This window comes from Schistocerca piceifrons, chromosome 1 (genome assembly GCF_021461385.2).
Source record: "Schistocerca piceifrons isolate TAMUIC-IGC-003096 chromosome 1, iqSchPice1.1, whole genome shotgun sequence".
Lineage (NCBI taxonomy): Eukaryota > Metazoa > Arthropoda > Insecta > Orthoptera > Acrididae > Schistocerca > Schistocerca piceifrons.
In genome coordinates this window covers 278156010-278179751 of record NC_060138.1, presented here as the reverse complement: position 1 = coordinate 278179751, position 23742 = coordinate 278156010, and the positions used below count along the sequence as shown (strand labels likewise).

The following is a 23742-nucleotide window of genomic DNA, read 5'->3' as shown; positions in this document are numbered from 1 at the left end:
GAAAATGTCCAGGACGGAAGCTCGTGCGTGGAACGTGGTTCCTGGACGAGATGATGGGTGAAAACTCCGGAGCAGCATCCATAGGTGTTGTGGACCTGGGGGTGTGCTCCAGCGAGATGGGTCCCGGAGAAGGCGGCGTCGCCACTGGGGCCAGTTCCGGCGTACTCGGAAGCGGTAGCGACGTCGGCTGCATCAACACGTACGGTAGATCGGCAGCAGCGACAGGACTGGCTTTTCGGGCTGGTGGAGGTGAAGGAAGGGGCGGTGGCACCGGCGTGGCCACCACTCGTGGGCACATCTGGTCATACTGGCGAACAACCATGCCGTTGTCCGTACGTATTTCACAAAGCCGGCGGCCGCGAAGAGCCTTGACCACCCCTGGAATCCATTTAGGGTGAGATCCATACCCTCGTGCCCATACATCGGCACCCACCGAGTATTTTCCCGCACTAGGGGACACAGCACAAGGCCTGACAGGGTGAAGCAGGTGCAGTAGAGTGCGCGGTTGGCGGCCATGCAAGAGTTCAGCAGGGCTGCGATCACCCAGAGGCGTGAAGCAATAAGAACTCAGAAATTGCAGCAGAGCATCATCTGTGGCAAAATCACTAAGGAATTTTTTCATCTGGCTTTTGAAAGCACGGACAAGGCGCTCAACCTCCCCATTCGATTGTGGATGGAAGGGCGGTGCTGTAACATGATGAATCCCTTGTCCAGTACAAAAATCACGGAAGGCCTGCGAAGAGAACTGAGGGTCATTGTCTGTGACGATCATGGATGGAAGAGCTTCTAGCGCAAAGATTTTGGACAAAGCCAGTGTCGTCGCCGCAGTGGTGGGCGACGGACATCAAACAACAAACGGAAACTTCGAGAAGGCATCAATCAACAATAGCCAATAAGTACCGAGGAAGGGGCCGGCAAAGTCAGCGTGCACCCGTTCCCATGGCTGCGCCGGATCAGGCCACGGAGAGGGCATTGTACGAGGTGCAGCCAGTTGTTGAGCACACTGACCACACGCAGCAACCATGTGGATGATGTCCAAATCAATACTGGGCCAATAAACGTGCCTGTGGGCCAGGGACTTAGTCCAAGAAATACCCCAATGGCCTTCATGCAACAGTTTGAGAACATCTTTGCGAAGAGAGGCTGGCACCACGACCCGTGGAGATGCGCCATCCGTGGCCAGAAGAACACCACCATCACGAACAGACAGATGAAGGCGCAAGGCATGGTAGTTGCGAAGGGGATCCGATGCCCGGCCCTGGGTCCTGTCCGGCCAACCCCGTCGAACAAAACCGATCACCTGACGCAGGACCGTGTCCCGTGCAGTAGCCGACGCGACCTGCGAACCTGTAAGTGGAAAACCCTCGACCACACGACGTTCTTCTTCATCAATGTGGAAACAGAGTAGTTCATCACGATTGAAAACCGGGTTGGGGCCCATCGGCAATCGCGACAATGCGTCAGCGTTGGCGTGCTGGGCCGTGGGGTGATAGTGAATCTCATAGTGAAAATGAGACAAGTATAAGGCCCAACATTGCAGGCAGTGAGCTGCCTTATCCGGAAGCGACGCCGATGGGCTGAACAGAGAGGCCAGCGGCTTGTGGTCGGTGATGAGGTGAAACTTAGAACCATGCAAATAACTCTGAACTTTTTTAGAGCATAAATGATAGCGAGCGCCTCCTTTTCGATTTGAGAGTAACGCCGTTGTGCATCGTTGAGGGTCTTGGAAGCATAGGCGATGGGTCATTCCAACCCATCCTCATACCGATGGGCGAGAACAGCCCCTAGGCTATACTGTGACGCGTCAGTCGCCAGAACCAAGTGCTGACCCAGACGGAATGTGGCAAGACAAGGTGCCGACTGCAAATGAGCCTTCAGGCGGACAAAAGCCCGCTCACACTCGTCGGACCAATAGAAAGGGACGTTTTTGTGTAACAGCTGATACAGAGGATGAGCTACCGCTGCCGTGGATGGAATGAATTTGTGATAATAAGCAATCTTGCTTAGAAACGCCTGAAGTTCTTTGACCGTAGATGGCCGGGGTAGAGCGTTAACGGCCGCAACGTGCTGACGTATAGGACGTATACCCTCACGGGACAAGTGGAAACCAAGATACACAATGGAGGGTTGGAAGAACTGTGACTTGCCAAGATTGCACCTCAACCCAGCCGAATGCATAACCCGAAACAGTGAACGCAAATTGTGAAGGTGCTCCTCAGTGAAGGCCCCCGTGACAACAATGTCATCCAGATAGTTTATGCAGTCGGGAACGGAAGCCATGAGCTGTTCCAAAAACCGCTGAAAAATGGCCGGCGCGCTAGCGACGCCAAATGGTAACCGCTGGTACTGATACAACCCACAAGGAGTGTTGATGACGAGAAATTCCTTGGAAGAAGCATTCAACGGCAACTGATGGTACGCCTCTGGTAAGTCAAGTTTGGAAAAGAAGTGGCCCCCAGCAAGCTTGGTAAATAACTCCTCAGGATGGGGAAGAGGATAAGTGTCAATGAGGCTCTGAGCGTTGACAGTGGCTTTAAAATCACCACACAATCGCAGACTCCTGTTTGGTTTAGAAACCATCACGATTGGCGATGCCCATTCGCTGGAGGTAACAGGAAGGAGAATCCCTGAAGCTGCTAACCTGTCTATCTCAGACTTGACAGGTGCACGCAACGCCACCGGAATAGGGCGTGCCCGGAAAAACTTAGGGCGAGCTGTAAGTTTAAGAGTAATGTGGGCTTCAAAATCCTTGGCACGACCCAGACCAGCAGAGAACACGGACGAAAATTCAGAACACAATCCATCCAGCTGTTGATACAGAATATCCTCAGATATGAGGTGCACATCATCATCAATGGAGAACCCGAACAACTGGAAAGCATCATAACCGAACAGGTTTTCAGTGCCCGCATGATCCACCACATAAAACGTGAGGGGCCTAACAACAGACTTGTAGGCAGTGGAAGCATCAAACTGGCCAATGATAGGAATTTTCTGTTTATTATAAGTTCTCAGATTTCGCGTAACTGGAGACAAGGGAGGGGAGCCCAACTCCAAATACGTGCGAGAATTAATGAGAGTTACTGCAGAGCCAGTGTCCACTTGCATGCGAATGTCTTTATCCAGAACACGAACAGTAACAAACAACTTATTTGTCTGAGAAAGCACACAGTTAACATCCATGTCCGATGCCTCTTCCTCGTCGACAGGAACTTTAGGGGACTGACACATAGAAGCAATGTGGCCTTTTTTCCTACATGAATTAACGTGGCCCAATGTTTTGGACACACGGCCCTGTCATGCTGTACGAAACAATGTGGACAAGAAGGAAGTGCGGAACGAACCTGCTTCTGTGGTTGCTGTTGTTACTGCGAGCGTTGCGGCCCAACGCGACGTTGTTTACGCGAGTGAACCGCCGCCACATCTTCGTTCTCCTGTGAAACAGGCAAATTGTCCGTGTCGAAAGTTGACTGTACGGCACCTACATCACACCACGCGTCTATTTGCGCGCCAGCAGCGTGAGATACTTCAAAGGATTGAGCGATGCTTAGAACTTCTGAGGACGACAGGTTTGGCAGTTGTAGGGCATGTTGCCGAACTTCTTTATCAGGAGCAAGCCGTAGAATAGCATCCCTAACCATTGAATCAGCATAAGACTCATGATGAGTGTCCGTGACAAACTGACATTTCCTACTCAGACCGTATAGTTCCTTCGCCCAAGCCCGGTAAGATTGATGGGGCTGTTTACGACACCGGTAGAATGCCACGCGGGCAGCAACGATGTGGGTGTTTTTTCAGTAATAGTTAGACAATAAGTCACACATTTCTTGGAAGGACAGAGAGGCAGGTTCCCGCAGAGGGGCTAACTGAGATAGCAGCTGATAGATCCGTAGGGAAATCCAAGATAGAAATAACGACTTACACATAGGAGCCTCGACAACGCCGAAAGCCAAGAAGTGTTGCCGCAAATGCTTCTCATAATCCTCCCAGTCTTCAGCGGCCTCGTCATAAGGAGGGAATGGAGGCAGAGAAGAGGAAGACAGACGATGAGTAAGCGACGTCGACAACGCCTGAATAGCAGCCGTCAGCTGTGTTTGTTGTGCCTGAATAGCAGCCATCAGCTGTGTTTGTTTTCAATGAGCGCTTGCATAAGCTGTTCCATGTCTGCCCCGTCAACAACACACAAATCCACAATGCAGTGAAAATAACCGGCCTCGTTACCAAAAAGTGTTATAACCTTTAATCACCAATAATTGCGTGGATATTCAAACACACTCACTTAGGAACAATAGCTTGTTACATGATAACAACTCAGTATCTCTTATTCGACTGCTGTGCCGTGACATGTGGCTGGCTCCGTTCATAGCTAGGTGGCGCTCCCGTGCTCAGCCGAGTTGCGGAGCGCCTCTATCGCCGTTTGCGCGTACTGTCGTGGCGGCACTGTTAAATGTCGTGGCACTGTAACAACAAAGAGGAAGACAGGGAGGGAGGGAAGTGTCCCTCTCTCTATCCCTTATACGTTCTACCCTCTAACATACTTACACTTTGTTTTGCCGCTGCCGAGTCATTTGGTGAAAGCCCTGCCATTCACTACCCTACTACCCTGTCCTTGTTTCATGCATCCTTCCCTACCACCTACCCAGAATCTCTCCTGTGAAACGATCTTCCTACTCACCCAAACAACAGATCGCACACCCACCTCCTACATGTTTCCTGAAGTCTGCGAACCTAACAATCGTGGGTGCCCCATTGTGGCTGGTTTTAGTGAGAATCTTGTCCCTTGTTGACCAACATCTGCAAATAATTGTCCAAAATCTAGCTTCCCACATTAAAGATATGAACCACTTCCTGCACTTGATCTCCACCATTCACACACCCTTACCTCCCTGGTCCCTAATCATCACTGTTGATGCAACCTCTTTATACACCAACATCCCTCACGCCCATGGCCTTGTCGTGATTGAACCCCTCTCCCAACACCTTGCAGATTACAAACCCACCACTTCATTCCTTGTTCACCTAATCAACTACATCCTAACACAGAACTCCTTCACCCTTGAAGGGAAGGTATATAAACAAATTCGTGGCACAGCCATGGGCATCCACATAGCACCTTCCTATGCCAGTCTCTTCATGGGCCAACCAGAGGAAACATTCCTAGCTTCCCAAACTGCCAAACCCATGATCTGCTTCAGGTTTATTGGTGACCTTTATGATCTGGACTCAAGGCCAGGACACCTTATCCTCATTCCTCCACAATCTCAATGCCTTCTCCCCCATCCACTTCACCTGGTCCTCCTCCACCCATTGTGCCACGTTCCTAGATGTTGATCTCCTCCTCTCAGATAGCTCCATCCACACCTTGGTCCACATCAAGTCCACCAATCACCAACAGTTCATGCACTTTGACAGCTGCCACTGCTCCCACACCAAAAAATCCCTTCCATACAGCCTGGCCACTCATGGCAGATGCATCTACAGTTATGAGAGCTCCCTTGCCTAGTATGCTGAAGGCCTCACAAAGGGCTTCGTAGGCAAGCAATACCTTCCAGACCTAATACACAAACAGTTCTCCCGTACCTTATCCTCATGCACACATCTGGTCCTTACATCCATCCCAAGAACCAACCACAAAGAAGCACCCTCCTTGTCACCCAATACCACCTGGGACTGGAACGACTGAACCACGTCCTTTACCAGGGCTTTATTTATCATCTTGCTCTGAAATGAGGGACATCATACCCAAGATACTTTTATACCCTCCCAAAGTTATGTCCTGTGATGCACCCAACCTCCAGAACATCCTATTCAATTGCTATGCCACTCCCACCCCCAGTCCTCTACCACAGGGATCATATCCCTGTGTAAGACCCAGATGCAAGACCTGCCCAATCCACCCACCCAGCACCACCTACTCCAGTCCCGTCACAGGCTTATCCTACCCCATCTGAACCACCTGTGAAAGCAGCCATGTTATATACCAGATCTGCTGCAACCACTGTGCGGCTTTTACATTGGTATGACTACCAACCAGCTGTCAACTAGAATGAATGCAACCGCCAAACTGCTGCCAAAAATGAGGTGGACTACCCAGTGGTACAACCTGCGAGATTTCAGTGGCTGCTTCACAACTGGTGCCATCTGGATCCTCCCCACTACCATCAGATTTTTCTGATCTGTGCAGATGAGAGCTATCCTTGCAGCACAATCTTTACTCCTGTTAGCCTCCCTGGCCTAAACCTACGGTAATTAGCTGTTGTCGCCCCCCCCCCCCCCCCCAAATAGTGTGTGTATGTATGTGTGTGTGTGTGTGTGTGTGTGTGTGTGTGTGTGTGCGCATGTTTTTCCTACAAGCTTGAAAAAGGAAGTTCATTCTGAAACCTAACAAAGCTCTGTACTTTTTGTTTGGGTACCTATCTATGATGCAGCACTTCTGCCTTTTGGTGAGTCATCTCTTTTGTTTCTAAATAATTCGTGCTTATCCTTATCTGTGAGGCGGACTTGGCAACAGTAATGCAGCAGTCACCTTGCGACTATTTTGAAACTTCTGGGTCTAACTGCATTCCTGGGTGTTACTCATGGAAGTATTGTTGAACTGTGCTTGGAGTGTCTTCAGAGTGTCACTTGATTATGCAATTTTGTTTGTGAGAAAATGAATAGTAACAGGTTACACATTAGGCACTGGTACTCCCTGTTCACTGACACCAATAGCAAAATGATGGACCTGAGTATGTTTGTTGTGTGCAAGGCTAGCCACTCTACATTCTCCAGCAAGGCATTTTACTCTTGTCTCTGCACAAATCAAATGAATAAAGTTCTGATCTGTGTTTAGATGATCCTTGTATGTACCAAATAGATCTTCTTGCAGTATTCATATGATTGTTGATGTTACTTTATTTAACTTGATGATTTTATACTATATTCGTATATATGAGGGTTTGAACTTTAATAGTTGCAACTGTTTATTTACAGCTCTTACAAAATAGATAAATCTTTCAAAGTTTTACTGACCTTCAAAGTAGTCACCAGCATTGGTTTTAGTGACCTTCAAAGTAGTCACTAGCATTGTGTATAACCTGTTGTCAGCACTGTGGAGGTTGTAGGATACTCTTAGCAGTGCCAGTTGTGTTGACAGTTCGAGTGGAATGGTCCATTGCCCGATGAATTTGTAGCAGTTCTGAAGCGAATGCCGTGAAGTGTTTCCTTCAGTTTAGAAATCGAGTTGAATTTACTAGGGCATAAGTCAGGGGAGTGCAGTATGTGGTATAACACTTAACAGCCCCAGCAGTCAAACAAATCAGTAACAGCTTGCACTGTACATGCTTGAGCATTGTCCTGCAAAATGATGGTCAGGTCTTGCAGAAAGTGTCATCACCTCTGTCTCTATGCTGTTCATTTTTGGAACACAACCTTCGACCAGAACTGATGACACTATCTGCAGAACCTGACTGTCATTTTGCAGGACAGTGCTCTAGCACATACAGAGCAAGCTGTTACTGATTTGTTTGACTGATGGAGCTGCTAAGTGCTATACCACCTACTGTATTCCCCTCATGAGTTCAACTTGATTTCTAAACTGAAGGAAACACTTCACGGCATTCACTTCAGAACTTCTACAAATTCATCGGGCAATAGACCGCGCCACTGGAACTGTCAACACAACTGGCACTGCTAAGAGTATCCTGTGACTGCTGGCAATGGATTATACACAATGCTGGTGACTACTCTGAAGGTCAGTAAAACTTTGAAACACGTACCTATTTTGTACGAGCTGTAAATAAATAGTTGCCACTATTAAAGTTTGAACTCTCGTAAATAAGTATACCAAGTAAAAAAGGATCACCAACTAAGGAAATGAAAGTATGAAGTTTTTAAAATGGATAGCTTTACTCATATACAAGTAACATTATCCCCACATTGTAAATTAAAATTCTGAAATACAAAAGCACAGAACTATTGCAGTAATTTCAATGGGTATCGATAGAAATAATCAATCATAAAATACCATTGGCTATTGATTCTCTAAAATGGAGAAGCAGAAAATAATTTAAATAGTTTGAAACTATCTGCAGAGTCTTTCGCAGATAGTTTCACAAATATTGGTGGTGTATTGTTCATAGAAAAGTAAGTAAAACACACATAAATGTATGTCCAAAACTTGTTAGAGTCATAATTAAAGCTTAAGGTCAGTGATCAATGTGCTCAATGTTAATTCAACAACTAATGTTTGTAATCAATTAGTAAAATTCATTTTGTTATGAATGTGAGTCAATCTGTTTATGCACTCATATTATCCTCAGAGGAGATGTGTCGAAGACTGTTTATCTTGGACTTTTTACGTATGTAGCATTGTTGAACTGAGTTAACAGACAAGCGTCCTGCTTAACCATGATATGATGTTCATGTTTTAAGAGGGAAATTTAATTTTTTATAAAAGCCACCTGAATGGAAATAGACAGGAGATTGTACCAAAACACTTTTCCAGATAGAAGACAGTCTCTAGTAGGCAGTCTGGCTATAGCATAAAAAATTACAGATCAAGGTAGACCCAGATTCGTTAGTATGCACAACCAAGAAAAATGTATTGTGGAGGCTATTGAAGAAGATCCAAGTATCAGCAGATGACATGTTGCTGTACTAGGTGATGCACCTTGTAGTACTATGTGGAGGATACTCTACAACCAATGCAGGTATCTGTATCATTACTGATGTATGTAGAACCTGTTGACTGCCAATAAATGACCATGGGAAAATGTTTACCAATGGTTTGTTGCATGAACTACCAAATCTTATATCTCTCTCTTCTGTCTTCCATGAGACAGCGTTTAGAAGAGATAAAACAGCCAATTTTCACATCATTTTTTGTAGAAAAGACAGTCTTCATGTTGCCAAATTAACACATAATTGAGCAGACCTGCTACTGTGTTTTAAAATTTTGTGATTCTGTTTCTGTGTCTTAAGTGATACTGCCACTCTCTCAATCAGAAGATATATCAACTTTTAGAAATTGCATTTTATGAACTTGAAAATTTATTGTAGATTTGTTTTTCACTTCTAGTGTTTTCTTTCAGACTGATGGATTTAGGTCCATAGATGAAGTATAGAAAAGCAATCCTACTGTGTAAGATAGTTGTGTCTTTCAGCAACTACTACAATCTCCCTGCTTTATAAATTAACTCATTGCCATCTCAGCAAGCTGCCACAGGTCTAGGCTGTGCATGGATAAAAGGTTTACTGTCAATTTGATTAGGTTATGCCGTGACAGATGTGACATGATGCCCTTTCTGGGAACAGGCTAGGGATGTCAGCCAGCTATACTGCAACCATGTTTATTTTGATTTCCTGGAGTTTGATAAAAGCTGTGTACAAATAAATGATTGAGAAATGTTTAGGGACTCAGCTTTACTTTTTTCAACTAAGGTTCGCATCCACCTTCACTCTACGATAGCACTGAAACCATCACTAAAGTAAAGGAAATGTCACAATTTTCTGCCAAACAGCATGACAGGCAAACAAACATAAATTATGTATCAATTGCAAACAACACAGTATTTTTGATCATGCTCTGCAACATAATGTCAGAATAAACCAAACCAGTAGTTTAGTAGAAGCGCAGATGAAATTCATGAGGATTCTTCAATTTACAAAAAACGTCTGTGTCCCAAATTCCAAGAGAGGGGTAGTACTCCCTTGTGCCCCCCCCCCCCCCTTCCACCTCCTTCTTCTCCCCCTTGTGAACACCTGTTGTTCATGGATAAAATAACTCTCCAGTCCAAAGTGTTAAGCAATTAAGACAACAAAAATTGTGTAATGGATGTTCTTCAATTGAGTGTCATTGTTGTTACTATAGAGGGTATGGGATGGTGAGTCAAAAGCCACTTGATAATGGTAGAATCCCTTTATTAATTTCCAACAACTCTTATTTGGAGCCCATTCCCACATCTTTCAAGTGCTGGAAGATGGACATCAACTCACAGATCTTGGCGGGGAAGTATTATTGTGAAACATTTCAGCTGCTATGCCCAACTCAGCAGAGGCAAGACTGACCTTGTGGGGTAAACTTCACTGGCCGGTGGCTGAGCTATGTTAGGGGCTGATGCAGCAGACTGAGATAGCCAGGCTGAGTGTGGGATGTTCAGGCAGCCTGCTCCAATTGTGGCAGGCAATGGGGGCTTAGACATCTGGGGAGCAAACTCTAGTCTGGCATCTGGCTGGCAACGTCAGGTGCTGGCGGATGCCCAGTGGCTTGGTAACTAGAAGGGCTCCATTTTGACCCTCGGCTCATCACTGCTGGGACAGGACCCTCTGACAGGTAGTCTTGACAGGATGATGTTGGAGCATTAGCAACTCCATGGTGGAAGCCGACACTATTATAGATACTGAATCTGTGACTTGCCTGCTGAACACCCATAATCTGTACACACCAAAGTGGGTTCGTGTAGTGTTGCCGCTGCAGATGTCACTTACATCATGTGCTTAAGTGCTCCTGGCTTTAGTAACTAGCTGGTCACTGTCCAGCAGGCAGGTAGCAATCCCCAGGTAGTGTGTGATGAAGCGAACTGGGATAATTTTGCTTCCCCTCTTGTTTTGCTATCTGCCTCCTTAAATTCATTTTTTCGCTTTTAACTAATTACCATTAACATACGTGAATATAATCTTTCATAAAAGAGAAAGTTGGCCCTCAGTTTTAAAGAATATAACGCCAGATCTAGTTTTGTGCTTAGTTTTATGTATGTAATTGTCTAATTTATTTTAACTATTCCCAGTTAGTACCTTTTATTATAGGGTGAAATCAGTAATTGTTAAATTCTATTGTTGACTTATAAACAAATATAAATTCTGTACTAATTATAAACCTTTGGAAGATGAAATACTGGTAGTCTTAAAGTATCATTTGGCTCTATTCGAAAACATGTCAGCAAAACTAGCCCTGAATTAATTGCAAAGTAATGAATGGTTTTGTCAAAAGTATTATTTGCTAATGATATTTGTTAATTTCATGGTTTAAACAAATAACTTGGCCTAACTCTTGCAGTAGAAGAAACTGTTAAAAAGACGTAATTTTTCAGTCTATTCCATTAATTTAATGAGTTAAGTTTTAATTGTAATTTCTGTAAATTGAACTTCAAACAATGTGTTTTTTCAGCACCTATTATTGTGATATTGGTCACGAGACAGTCAGTTTCAGACTAGGAACTCGGAACACTTTCTTGGATGACAAGAGACAGTGCAGTGTTGGGTTGCATGACTCACACATCCCTTCCAGTTGACTTACACATTGTGCGTGCAGCCGATCCTCTTCTTTGGGTTATTAGCTATGTTGCTCTCACTGTTTAACTCATCTCCGAAGACTGTATCAGGTTAAGGGGAATATTATTAACCAGCTCTATATTCTTGAAATAAATTATGTACTTGCAGGCTCTTGTCAGTTCAACAACAATATATTTTTGACTCTTGCCCCAAAGTAACAATTATTCTGTTCAAACACCAGCTAGCCAACTGGTTCCAAGATAAATGTCAGAATCTACTAAACATTCATACAGTTACATGCAGAGCCAAGACATAAAAGTAAAAGTCTCTATATAACACACGCTTCATCTGTCTCTGTAACAATCTTCATGGACTCTGTAACAATCTTCATGACACAACACACCATGGAACATTATCCAAATACTCTTTGACTTTTTGATATAACTTCTAGGGTGCTGCTTGTAACCACTTGTCGGGGCTGCTTGTCTGACACAGCTCCTGGCTCCTCGTGACAGCTGTCCTTCCTCCACACACAGACATGTGTGGCGCAGTAGAAAGGCTCTCTCACCCTTGTCATTAAAATATTGGGTCTTTGAGACAGTGGAGAGCCAAGTGTTTCTAGAATTTACCCCGAAATTCTTGAAGCACTACATACCTCTCCCTTTATCTCAAACATGAGATATTTTACACATATTCATCATGTACCTTAATATCTATACAACACTAATTTATATTTCAATCAATATACAATATATTTCTTTTAGTCCTTGTGTACTTAATACTTAGATTTTCCTTTTCCTTTCTTTGTTTGTTTTGATAATAACTATCTGAGCATTGCACACAATATATATCTATATATAAGGATTGAATATAATAGAGGGAAACATTCCACATGGGAAAAATATATTTAAAAACAAAGATGATGTGACTTACCAAACGAAAGCACTGGCACGTCGATAGACACACAAACAAACACAAATATACACACAAAATTCTAGCTTTCGCAACCAACGGTTGCTTCATCAGGAAAGAGGGAAGGAGAGGGAAAGAGGAAAGGATGTGGGTTTTAAAGGAGAGGGTAAGGAGTCATTCCAATCCCGGGAGCGGAAAGACTTACCTTAGGGGGGAAAAAGGACGAGTATACACTCACACACACACACATATCCATCCACACATATACAGACACAAGCAGACATATTCAAAGGCAAAGAGTTTGGGCAGAGATGTCAGTCGAGGCAGAAGTGCAGAGGAAGTCGTTTCTGAAAGTATTTGTATGGAGTGTAGGCATGTGTGGAAGCGAAACATGGACAATAAATAGTTTGGACAGCAAGAGAATATAAGCTTTTGAAATGTGGTGCTACAGAAGGATGCTGAAGATTAGATGGGTAGATCACATAACTAATGAGGAGGTATTGAATAGAACTGGGGAGAAGAGGAGTTTGTGGCACAACTTGACAAGAAGAAGGGACCGGTTGGTAGAACATATTCTGAGGCATCAAGGGATCACAAATTTAGCATTGGAGGGCACCGTGGATGGTAAAAATCGTAGAGGTAGACCAAGAGATGAATACACTAAGCAGATTCAGAAGGATGTAGATTGCAGTAAGTACTGGGAGATGAAGAAGCTTGCACAGGATAGAGTAGCATGGAGAGCTGCATCAAATCAGTCTCAGGACTGAAGACCACAACAACAACATAGATCATGTAATGCTTTAGGAATAATTGGATACATTTTATATTTAACATGAGTGTTATCCTCTTTTACTTTCTGACAGATTTCACAAGTTTTAATGACCAATGCTATTTTATGTCCTAGCTTTTTAAAGTAATAGAATTTATTCGTATGTGCAATACATTTCTTTACACCGAAATGTCCTTACCCCTTATGAATGTACCACACTAACTCATTTTCTACTAAATTCGGTATACACAAACACCAGTGTTGCGTGGTCTTACTGTCTCTCCAGAACAAATTATGTCCTATAATCTTCCACCTTCCATCTTTATTAGGCGGTAACAACTTCCTAACACACATAGCAAATATATCTGTAAAATGCTGATCATGTTGGATGTTATCTGTTATTTATTAGCCATTTCGTGCACCTTGTTAAGTGGAAAAAATTAATCGGAAAAATTACACCAGATTCTTCTGTATGCTTTAATTCTTTAATGCTTACCGGTAGCTGAGACAAAGTGTCAGGTTCAATATTCTCCAAACCTTTTATATGCTGGATTTTAATGTCATATTCTTGAAAAAAACCACATCCACCACTAATTCTATCTTTTTTGAGTCTTCCCAGTGTTTCGGCAAGGCTTGGTTAAACCATTTCAGAAAATGAGTTGGGTGTACATCCCCATCTGTCTTAAATTTTGGAAACTGCCAGGATAGTCGAGAATTTGCTCCCCATTGTAGGTCGGTTATTGCCTCACTGGTTAACACCATATTAGAAGGAGTAACTTTTTTGTCTACCTTACCCTTTATAAGTTTGAATTCTTTCCAAAAACTGTCTATGCCTTTCTTCATATCATTAAGTTCCAAAGCTAATCTGAAAAATCATTGTTAGTGGTTACCCTCTTGGCCAACTTTCTGTCTATCATCTCTTCTACTTGTTCCTCCAGACTGCTTATATTTAAGGTATCTGATGTCGCTAATTTCTCTTTAAAATCTTTTTCCACAGTATCAGCTTGAGCACTGAGGCCTCAATTTGCAATTGGACAAAACGAATTAGCTTATCCTGTTTTTCAACACTCTCCTTCAGGGTGTGCAAACTCTGATTTACAACATCAAATGTAACATTGCATACGCTTTGAAATTATCCTAATTTTTCAACAAGTTCCGTTACTACATTATTAAATTTATCTTCAATGTCAAATGCTAATTTTTTAGTTAAATCTTGAAGTTGCTCATCCTGTTTCTGGTTAAATTTTCTACCTTATTATTTAATGAATCAAATTCATTCTTTAATAAAACTGTATTTGCTCCTTGGCGGTTCAAGGTTTCATTTTGATTACTTAAAATTTCACCCTGAGCATCTAATTTTTCACTTACAGTGGCTGAATCAGCCTTCTGGTCATCTAACTTAGCATCTAATCTAGAGTGTACTGAGCCTATCTCTTTTCTTAAAGCAGCAATTTGAGCATTTACAGCTGCTGAATCTGCTCACTGGGCTTTAATTAAATTCACTAATTCAGACAAGTCTGGCATTTCCCTAGTCACTTTAATAGCTGTGACTAGTTCTGCCAGTTACTGTTCTTGATCCATAATTTTATTGATCTTAGACCTAGTAATCATCTATAGAAAATTCACCACTGTGTACAATAACTACACTAACAGTTTATCATGCACAGTTCCTTCAACTTTACCAAACAATTATTGTTTTTCACTCTCCTGGCATAGAGTTCTAGCTGCGTTGGTGAGCGAATGTGTAATCAGCACTGGTGGACAGCACTGGTGCCGACAGTGTCGAATGTTGGTTTCAGCGTCGTCGTGAGCAAGTGGGCACGAGTCAGCACTGGTGAGCAGCAGCTGGTGCAGTCGGCGTCGGTGGCTGGTTACTGCGCCGGCGCGATATACGTGTGTGAAGATAGCTTACTCTCCACACCCAATCTTCTTAGTCAAAAGGTTGAGGTCTTCTCTCCAGTTTTTTCATTTTTGCTATTACTTTCTCACGTCTTTTACTATGTTGCACTCACCTGTTTCTTCCATTGGTTTATTGGACTCGGTACAATTACTGGAAACAGTTCTCACACCTTGTTAGACCTGGTTGCTATGGCAACTCATAATATCTTCCTCTCATTTCTGTCTTAAAATTCCCATTTTCTTCGGGTCCTGTCTCTTGGGTTGCCATGTTCTAACATTTTTTGGACGACAAGAGACAGTGTGGTATTGGGTTGCAAGGCTCACATGTCTCTCAAGTCAGTTAGCTTGCACGTTGTGTGTAGCTGATCCTCTTCTCTGGGTAATCAGCTAAGTCAGTCTCCCAAAAGCTTCTTCTCCGAAGACTATAGCTGGTTAAAGGAATTTATTAAACTACTTCTCTATCCTTGAAATAATTTGGGTACTCGTAGAATACTTTTCAGTTCAATCACTTTATATTTTCAACTTCCACAGATAACAAATTCTGCTAGCTAACTTAGTCCTTAAACATTAGACTCGTTTACACATATTCAGATATCATTGGTTTGATAACCAATTAATTTATGAACATCATACATTTGTCTTGCTTCATTCACAGCCAAGACATGAATTAAGTTAAAAGTCTCTAGTCTCAAGCAAGTCCAATATGTGAATGTACATAGAAATCTATATTCAATTGTTCATGAGTCTTTCTACAATCAACACAGACACTAATGAGCACGAAATACTACATAAACTTTTCTTATTCTTCTCTACCCATACACGGAAACTCTGTGGACCATACAGCAGGTACTTGTCTGCCGCCGTTCGGCCCCGGGGTCCATCTTTTTCTTGTAACTGTGTTTTTACCTGCACATACAAATAGGCGATGTTCAGTAGGGTGTATTTATTTCTCCCACTCACCTCTAAAATATTGGGTGTTCGAAACGGTGGAAGACTGAAGGGTTCTGGAATTTGCTCCGAAATTCTCAAAGCACTACAGTTGTATCATCTGCATACCTATTGATTTTACATCTGTGTTTCCCAGTTAGTCATGTATATGTACAAGGAATAGAAGTGGTCCTAATTTAGATACTTGTGGCACTGCGTGTTGAACCTCAAGTGTGTTTGAAAGATGACTTTCTGAACTCACCACTTTCTTCCTTTTACTGAGGTATGATTTGATGACTTTTAAATTTTGCTACATATTCTATAGTACTCAAGTTTAGACAGCAAAACAGAGTGGTCAACACAGTCAAAGGCCTTGCTCAGATCACATAAGGTTGTCTGTATGTGAACATAGTCCTCAAATGCTACTAAAATGTCTCTCGTTAAGAGTTGACTTTTCCTTGTTGTAAGCAAACTCTGATGTACTTAAGATATCATTTAGTTGTAGGTACTAATAAATCTACTGATACATTATTCCGTCAAAGACTTTGGCTAATACTGGAATAAAAGAAACTGGCCTGAAGTTTGCTGGATCAGATTTGCTACCCTTCATAAAGACTGGAGTCACCTTTGATAGTTTGAGAGGATCAGAAAAAAAACCTTCTATGAGACACAAGTTTATAGAATATGTTAATGGTGTTGCAATGTAATGTATTATTTCTTTGCCGGCCGAAGTGGCCGTGCGGTTAAAGGCACTGCAGTCTGGAACCGCAAGACCGCTACGGTCGCAGGTTCGAATCCTGCCTCGGGCATGGATGTTTGTGATGTCCTTAGGTTAGTTAGGTTTAACTAGTTCTAAGTTCTAGGGGACTAATGACCTCAGCAGTTGAGTCCCATAGTGCTCAGAGCCATTTGAGCCATATTATTTCTTTCAGTAAACTGTTTGATATATCAAAAATATCTGTACTATATGAATTTTTCATTTCTTTGACAATTTTAAACTTCACTGTGGCATACTTCTTTGAAACAAAGTTTCTGATTTCACCTTTAGTGGTATTAATTACTGACCAGGTTGGGGGTTTTTATTATATTTTATGAGATCACTGTTGTGTCTCTGTTTAGCAAATCGAAGCTCATTCTTATACAGTTTATTTATTTACTTATTTATATACATTTTCTTTGCATAGAGCCATCGTAATGATGGCTTTTGCAAAATGTCAGACTTAATACTATGGTTATATTTACACTTATAAAATACATTATATTCTGTAGCTGTTTCTCACTGATTACTTTGAGGTCCTTCATTTCATTAGAATTATTTACTTTGCCAAGGCCCTTTAATGACCCTTTCTTGTTTTATGATATTTCTTTGGAACCAGATGAGCTTTTAACATACCTATAAAGTAGTTGTAGAATGTTTCATAAACTGTTTGGGCACTGGGATCACATTTTTGAAATAATTTGTCCCAGTTAGTTATGTACAGCAGGTGTGTTAGTTTTCTGAGATTGTTTTCCACATCCACATCCACTCCCACCCCAAGACACTAACTTCACTCATCCTCTATCCACACCCTCTTCACCTGTCTCCCCTTTGTCTATTCTGTCTCCCCATCCCGATCCACTCTATCCTGGCATTGTGCACTGTGCACAACTGCCCCAGCCAGCAGCCAGAATCAGCTCACCAGTATAGGAACAATGATTGTATGTCGGTTATCACTTAACAGAGTTTTATGAATTCAAGGTAGTTATTGACAGCAATAGTACTGACAGCACTCAAGTAGTGAATTGAATTTGCATGTATTGGTTTGTTAATAAATGTACAGAGTAAGACTACAGTGTCATTCAAATTACAAAAAGAGAAACAAATATTCTGGATTGAAAAGGAAGTAGACAATATTCATTTTCCATAACTATTTTTCTCGGCTTGATTGGAGTTTGAAATAATGTAGGCTAATGGGATAAAAAACTATATTTGTTGGCATAAAAGATGAATAAAAGACAGCCCTATAATATACTACTTTGTGTTACAGTGTGTGTGACATTCTTCTTGTATTCAAGGCTTTTTCTTGAATGTATTTGTATAAGGCAACACAAATATAATTAATATGTGTAATACAAATGATATTTTCAAGAAGAGCAATGAAACATTTAAGTAAAAACTGATAACAGGAGAAACAACAAAAAATTATCCCCAATGTTGAAATGTGTGCTGAAAATGAAACTCTTCACCTTCTTCCTTATTGTTATATTTATAGTCAAAATTTCCTCTTCTTTAAAAGCCTTACTTGCTCATCCATCTTACTCCTTATTCCAAAAGTGATTTTAAAAAAGTTGGAAAACTTACCACACGTAACTTGAGTACTAGTACCATGTTTTGGCACTTTGCCATGCTGCTGATATAGGACCTTAATGATTAAGTGTAAGTGAGCTTCTCCCTGGTCACTGCGGAGCTTAGTTCTTTACTGAGGAAGGTAGTACATGCAGGTTTTTACAACCTATCAGTGTCTTTTATCCAGCCTTCATTATTTTGGTTGTGCCTGCAGTCAAGTGACTTACACATGTTTCTCCTTTCTTATCTTTTTTTTTAGTCTATGAACTATATGTTTATTAACCAAGAGAATTATTCTTTGATTACACTGACTAATGCATTTTAATAAATCATTTCAGGGTCACCAGATGAAGTCATGAGTGAACTTGATGGACAAGAATTTAAAAAAGAGGAATCAGAGGTACTTCCTATTGACTCCATGGGAGACACTGGAGATACGAAGGATCTTATGGTAATGTCACAGAATGAGGAACACACAATAGAGGAAGAAGAGAGAGAGACAGGTGCAGTGGCATGGAATGTGTATGCTAGCTACTGGAAAGCAGTAGGCCATTTCTTGGCAGTTGCAGTGCTATTATCAGTGACAGGGATGCAAACTTCAAGGAATCTGACAGATTGCTGGCTTGGCTATTGGGTCAGTAAATATATTATTATTATATTTTATATATATTATTCTATTTAAAGTCTCTAGAGGTATTGTGAAAACAATGTTAGAAAACAAATATCTACAAGGTTTAAAATAATTGAAAATCTATACATATTTGTGTTATTTTTGTCAAGCCAAAAATAATTAATTTTTGTTTGCTGTACTTAATGGCAACAATATTATGAAAAGGATAGATTGCTACTCACCATATGGAGGAGAAGTGGAGTTGCAGACAGGCACAACAGAAAGACTGCTATACATTTAAGCTTTCAACCAAAAGGTGTCCTGAAGTAGAAAGCGCGCGCACACACACACACACACACACACACACACACACACACACACACACACACCTACGTGCTGTTTCTGTACAAGACTGGCTGAATAATGTTGGTCAGTGAAGGCCTCAGTGTGATTTTTGGTATATTTGGAGATGGCTATTCCTCATTACAGGTGTAATGGTCATGGACAACCTGCCCCACCCCAGCCTCCTCCTTACCCTCCATCTCCCACAGATTGCTTTTCCCATCAGGCACAGTTGCAGTTCGCAGGCCACCATCAGAGGAAAGAGATGTGGTTGCGTGCACCACTGTGACTACATCTCTGACCTCTGATGGTGGCCTGCGAACTGCAACTGCACCTGATGGAAAAAGCAATCTGTGAGTGATGGAGGGTAAGAAGAAGGCTGGAGTGGTGCGGGGATGGAATAGCAGGGTAGGGGTGGAGGAAAGTGTAGTGCTGCTTCTGGGAGTGTGCGGGGACATGGTAGGGACAGTGTACAGCTGCTAGGAGCAGTTGGGAAGTGTTGAGAGATGGGGTGGGGGAACAGGAGCACAAAAAGAGGGAAGTAGAGGAGGGGAAAACGGTAGTGGGTGCATTGATAGAATAGAAGGCTGTGTAATCCTAAAGTGGAAGCAAGGAAGGGGATACATAATCAAAGGATAGGGGATAGCGTAGGTTGATGTCAGGGGCATATGGGAACATTGGGTGTATTCCGTGGAGAGTGGCCTCCTGCACATTTCAGAAAAGCTGGTGTTCATAGGAATGATTTAGATGACACAGGCTGTAAAGCAATCATTAAAGTCAAGTACATTGTGTTGGACAGCGTGTTCAGCAACTGAATGGTCCGTCTGTCTCTCGACCATGGTTTGTCGCTGGCCATTCATGCAGGCAGACAGCTTGAGGTTTGTCAAGCTCATGTAGGACACAGCACAGTGGTTGCAGCTTAGTTTTTAGATCACTTAAGTGCCTTTGTGGGTATCCCTGCCTTTGATGGGCTAGGAGATGCCCTGGGACCGGACTGGAATAGGGTGTGGTGGCAGGAAACGTCTTGTATCTAGATTTACAGCAGGTGTATGAGCCATAAGGCAATGGGTTGGAAGCAGGGGTGGAGTATGGGTGGGCAAGAATATTGTGTAGGTTGGTGGGTGGTGGAATACCTCTGTGTGAGGAGCAAGAAAGGATAGTAGGCAGGATATTCCTCATTTCAGGGCATGATGAGAAGTAGTGAAAACCCTGATGGTGAACATGATGCAGTTGCTCTAACTCTGGGTTGCACTGAGTCATGGGGGAGTGTTCCTTTGTGGCTGGATGGTGGGCATGAGGGAGGCAGTAGGTGACTGGTGAGACCAGGCATGGGAGATCTGTTTCTGTACAAGACCAGCTGAATAATTTCGGTCAGTGAAGGCCTCAGTGTGATTCTTGGTATATCTGGAGAGAGGCTGCTCCTCATTGCAGGTGTGATGGCCATGGGTGGCTAGGCTGTACTGAAGGGACTTCTTACTATGAAATGGGTGGCAGCTGTCAAAGTGGAGGTACTACTGGTGTACGATAGATCTGATATACAGGGTGATTTTTTTCCACCGTGTACACATTCTAGGGACTGATCAATGAGAGGATATGGAACAAAAGAGGCCTGATGTACTTACGTCTGGAAATGCGTGGTTTCCATGCTAAAGACCATTTACTCAGTCATACTTTGTTACAGAGACTGCAGTCTAATAGGTGCTATACCATGCAGCCATAGTTACAGTATGCATGCTTTTCTCCTGGAAGGTTGTACTGTTCCTATTACATCTTCCACAAGCACTCTCTCCAACCATAGTAATTGGTAACATTGGTCTGATTCACTTCTCCTGGTGACTCACCTTGTACTGGATGTGATACAGTGTTGTACACAGTGGCTCTGTATTTCCATTGAGAGCTTGTCAACATGGTGCTGACTTATGGAAAGGCAAATGGAAATGGGCAGTGGGCAGAATGGTTGTATCAGGAGACCTACCCCTGCAGACAACAACCACAGCATTCAATGTTTGCAACAGTGTTTCGCCATTCTGAGACAGGGTTGTTTCAGGAAGCAGAAAATCATGAAAGAGGTACCCAAAGTGTTTGGACATCAGGCTTGGAGGAAAATTTGATTAATACTGTGGAAGGCTACTGCTGTGTGAGGACCAGGAAGTTGGCCCGCCAGCACGTGTAAGATGGAACATTCTCTGTCACAATTGTTACCACCCTTACCAATACAGCATGTACAGGGCTTACTAGTGACAGACTTTCCACATCAGGAGCAGTTTTGTCACTAGCAACCACAATTCTGGGATCTGTGTCAATCCATCCTATTCACAAATGAGGTCACCTTTACAGGGAGTGGTATCTTCAGCTTTCATAACAGTCATATGTGGGATAGTATGTGTATGGTGACAGCAAATCATCAGCATCAATGCAACCAGAATGTGTGTTGCAGGATAGTTGGTGACCATATTTTGGACCCGTCTTCCTTCCACATCACCTAATAGGCCGGAACTAGTCGCATTTCTTGTAGGTAACTGCCTCCCCTGCTGGAAGAAGTGCCACTGACGATTCGAAGGGTTATGTGGCTGCTACATAATGGTGCTTCCACCCACTTCACCATTAATTTCCAGAGGCATCTCTATTGTGTATTACCTGGTCACTGGATCGGATGAGGTGGTCCAGTTGTGTGGCGTGCTGTTTCACTGCATCCCAACCCATGCAATTTCTGATTATGGGGCCATCTCAAAAGTATCATATATGCAGAGTCCATTCCAGATAGAGACACTGGAGCAGCATATTCATGTTGCCTTTGACACCGTTCAGTTGCAGCCTGACTGATGTGAACGTGTGAGACAGAACATCTACGGCATGCATTGAGGCACATAGAAACCATTTTCAAATGTGGCTGCATGGTACAGCACACATTAGACCACAATCTCTGTAACAATGTATGATTGAATAGATGGTCTCCAGCTTGGAAACCACTCATTTCCAGAATAAGTTAATTAGACATTTTTTGTTCCATATCCTCTCGTCGATCAATCCCTAGAGTTTGTATACAGTGGGAAAAATCACCCTGAAGATGGAGGTACTGATGTAGCCATCCTTGAGGTGGATGTCGACAAGGTGGAAGGTGGCTTTTTGGGTTGAGGAGGACCAGATGAAGCGAATGGTGAAGAAAATGTTGAAGTTCTGGAGGAATGTGTAAAGAGGTCCTCACCCTCGCTTCAGATCATGAAAACCTCATTAATGAATTTGAAGCAGGTGAGGTGATTAGGATTGTGTATGGTTGGGAAGGATTTCTCTACATAGTCCATGAATAGGATTGCATAACATGGTGCCATGCAGGTGCCATTGCTGTACCATGGATCTGTTTGCAGGTGATGCCTTCAAAGAAGAAGTAATTTTGGGTGAGGATGCAGTTGGTCATGGTGACCAGGAAGGAGTGGTCATGGTGACCAGGAAGGAGGTGTTTGGTTTGGAGTTAGTCAGGGATTGGAGAAGGTAGTTTTCAAAAGTGGCAAGACCATGGGCATCAGGGATGTTAGTGTAGATGGAGGTGGCATCAATTGTGACAAGGAGATTGCTGTGTGATAAAGGTTCAGGAACTGTGAAGAGTTGGTGGAGGGTATGGTTTGTGTCTTTTATATAGAAGGGTGGGTTACAGGTAATGGAGTAAAGCTGTTGGTCCACAGAAGTATAGTTTCTCCCAGTGGGGTGACCTGGGTAGTTGGGTTTATGGACTTTAAGAAGCATGTAGAAGCTAGGAGTGCAAGGCTCTGAGGGGCGAGGAGAGAGGAGACTCAGGGAGATGTTGTGGGATGGGCCTAAGGATTTGAGGAGGGACTGGAGATCCTGTTAAATTTCTGGTGTGGAGTCACTGTGGCTGGATTTTTAGATGGAGGAATGTGTAAACAGGTGGCATCAATTCCCCAGGTAAACTCTGTGGTTCAGAACCACAGTTGTTGAATCTTCATGTGCTGGTAGGATTATACATAAGATCAGGATCAGATTTTAGGTGGTGGGTTGTGGTTCTTTCTGCAGCTGTAATCTTGAGGGATTTGGGGAATGATGATGAGGCAAGGTTTGAGGTTAAGTAATTCTGTATGCAGTTGGGAGCAGTGGGGCTTGATCACGGTTGGATGGAGGAGTGATATTCTAATGCTTTGGATGACCTAAAGTGTTGAAGTATGTACGCAAACTTCCACTTCTTTTACGAGACGACTTACTTGAGATGTTCGGCCAACCTTTCCTGCTGGCTGGCCTACTGCTGCAAACTCTCTTTCACTTCTTCTCCCAAAGTATGCAGCTAGGTACAGGAATTTCTGAAGACTCTATCTACCTATAAAAATAAGTAGACATACCAAGTTTAATTTGCTCCACATATATTTTAACTTCGGACATTTTACAAATTCCACACTTCACATAAATAAATACAGTTTCGTAAGCTCATGTCTCCAAGCATTAGAAACATAGTAAGTTACATATGAGAGAAACAGAATACACACCTTCCCTTCAGGAAGGCTAAGACAAAAGTTTTTTAAGAGTTCTTGTCTCATACTATTAGTACAGAGTTACATAAATGCTCCATGGTCCTTCATACACACTCACTAGACATCCATGGACTGCCCAACAGTTGGTGCCGTTCGACTGCTGCATCTACATTCTTCCTGTGACTGAATTTAAACCTGCATACACAGACATGTGATGTGCATTAGGTAG

At 42.8% G+C, this 23742-nt stretch overlaps 1 protein-coding gene across 6 annotated transcripts in view; it reads left to right on the top strand.

The window, feature by feature from the left end:
• LOC124789025 (ATP-binding cassette sub-family C member 10) overlaps positions 1-23742 on the top strand; it is a 388717-nt gene that overhangs the window by 217571 nt on the left and 147404 nt on the right. For all 6 annotated transcript variants that reach the window (XM_047256314.1, XM_047256328.1, XM_047256320.1 and 3 more), the window contains one exon: positions 18422-18717. In XM_047256314.1, coding sequence (XP_047112270.1) covers positions 18422-18717 — 296 coding nt within the window. The remainder of the gene's footprint in view (positions 1-18421; positions 18718-23742) is intronic.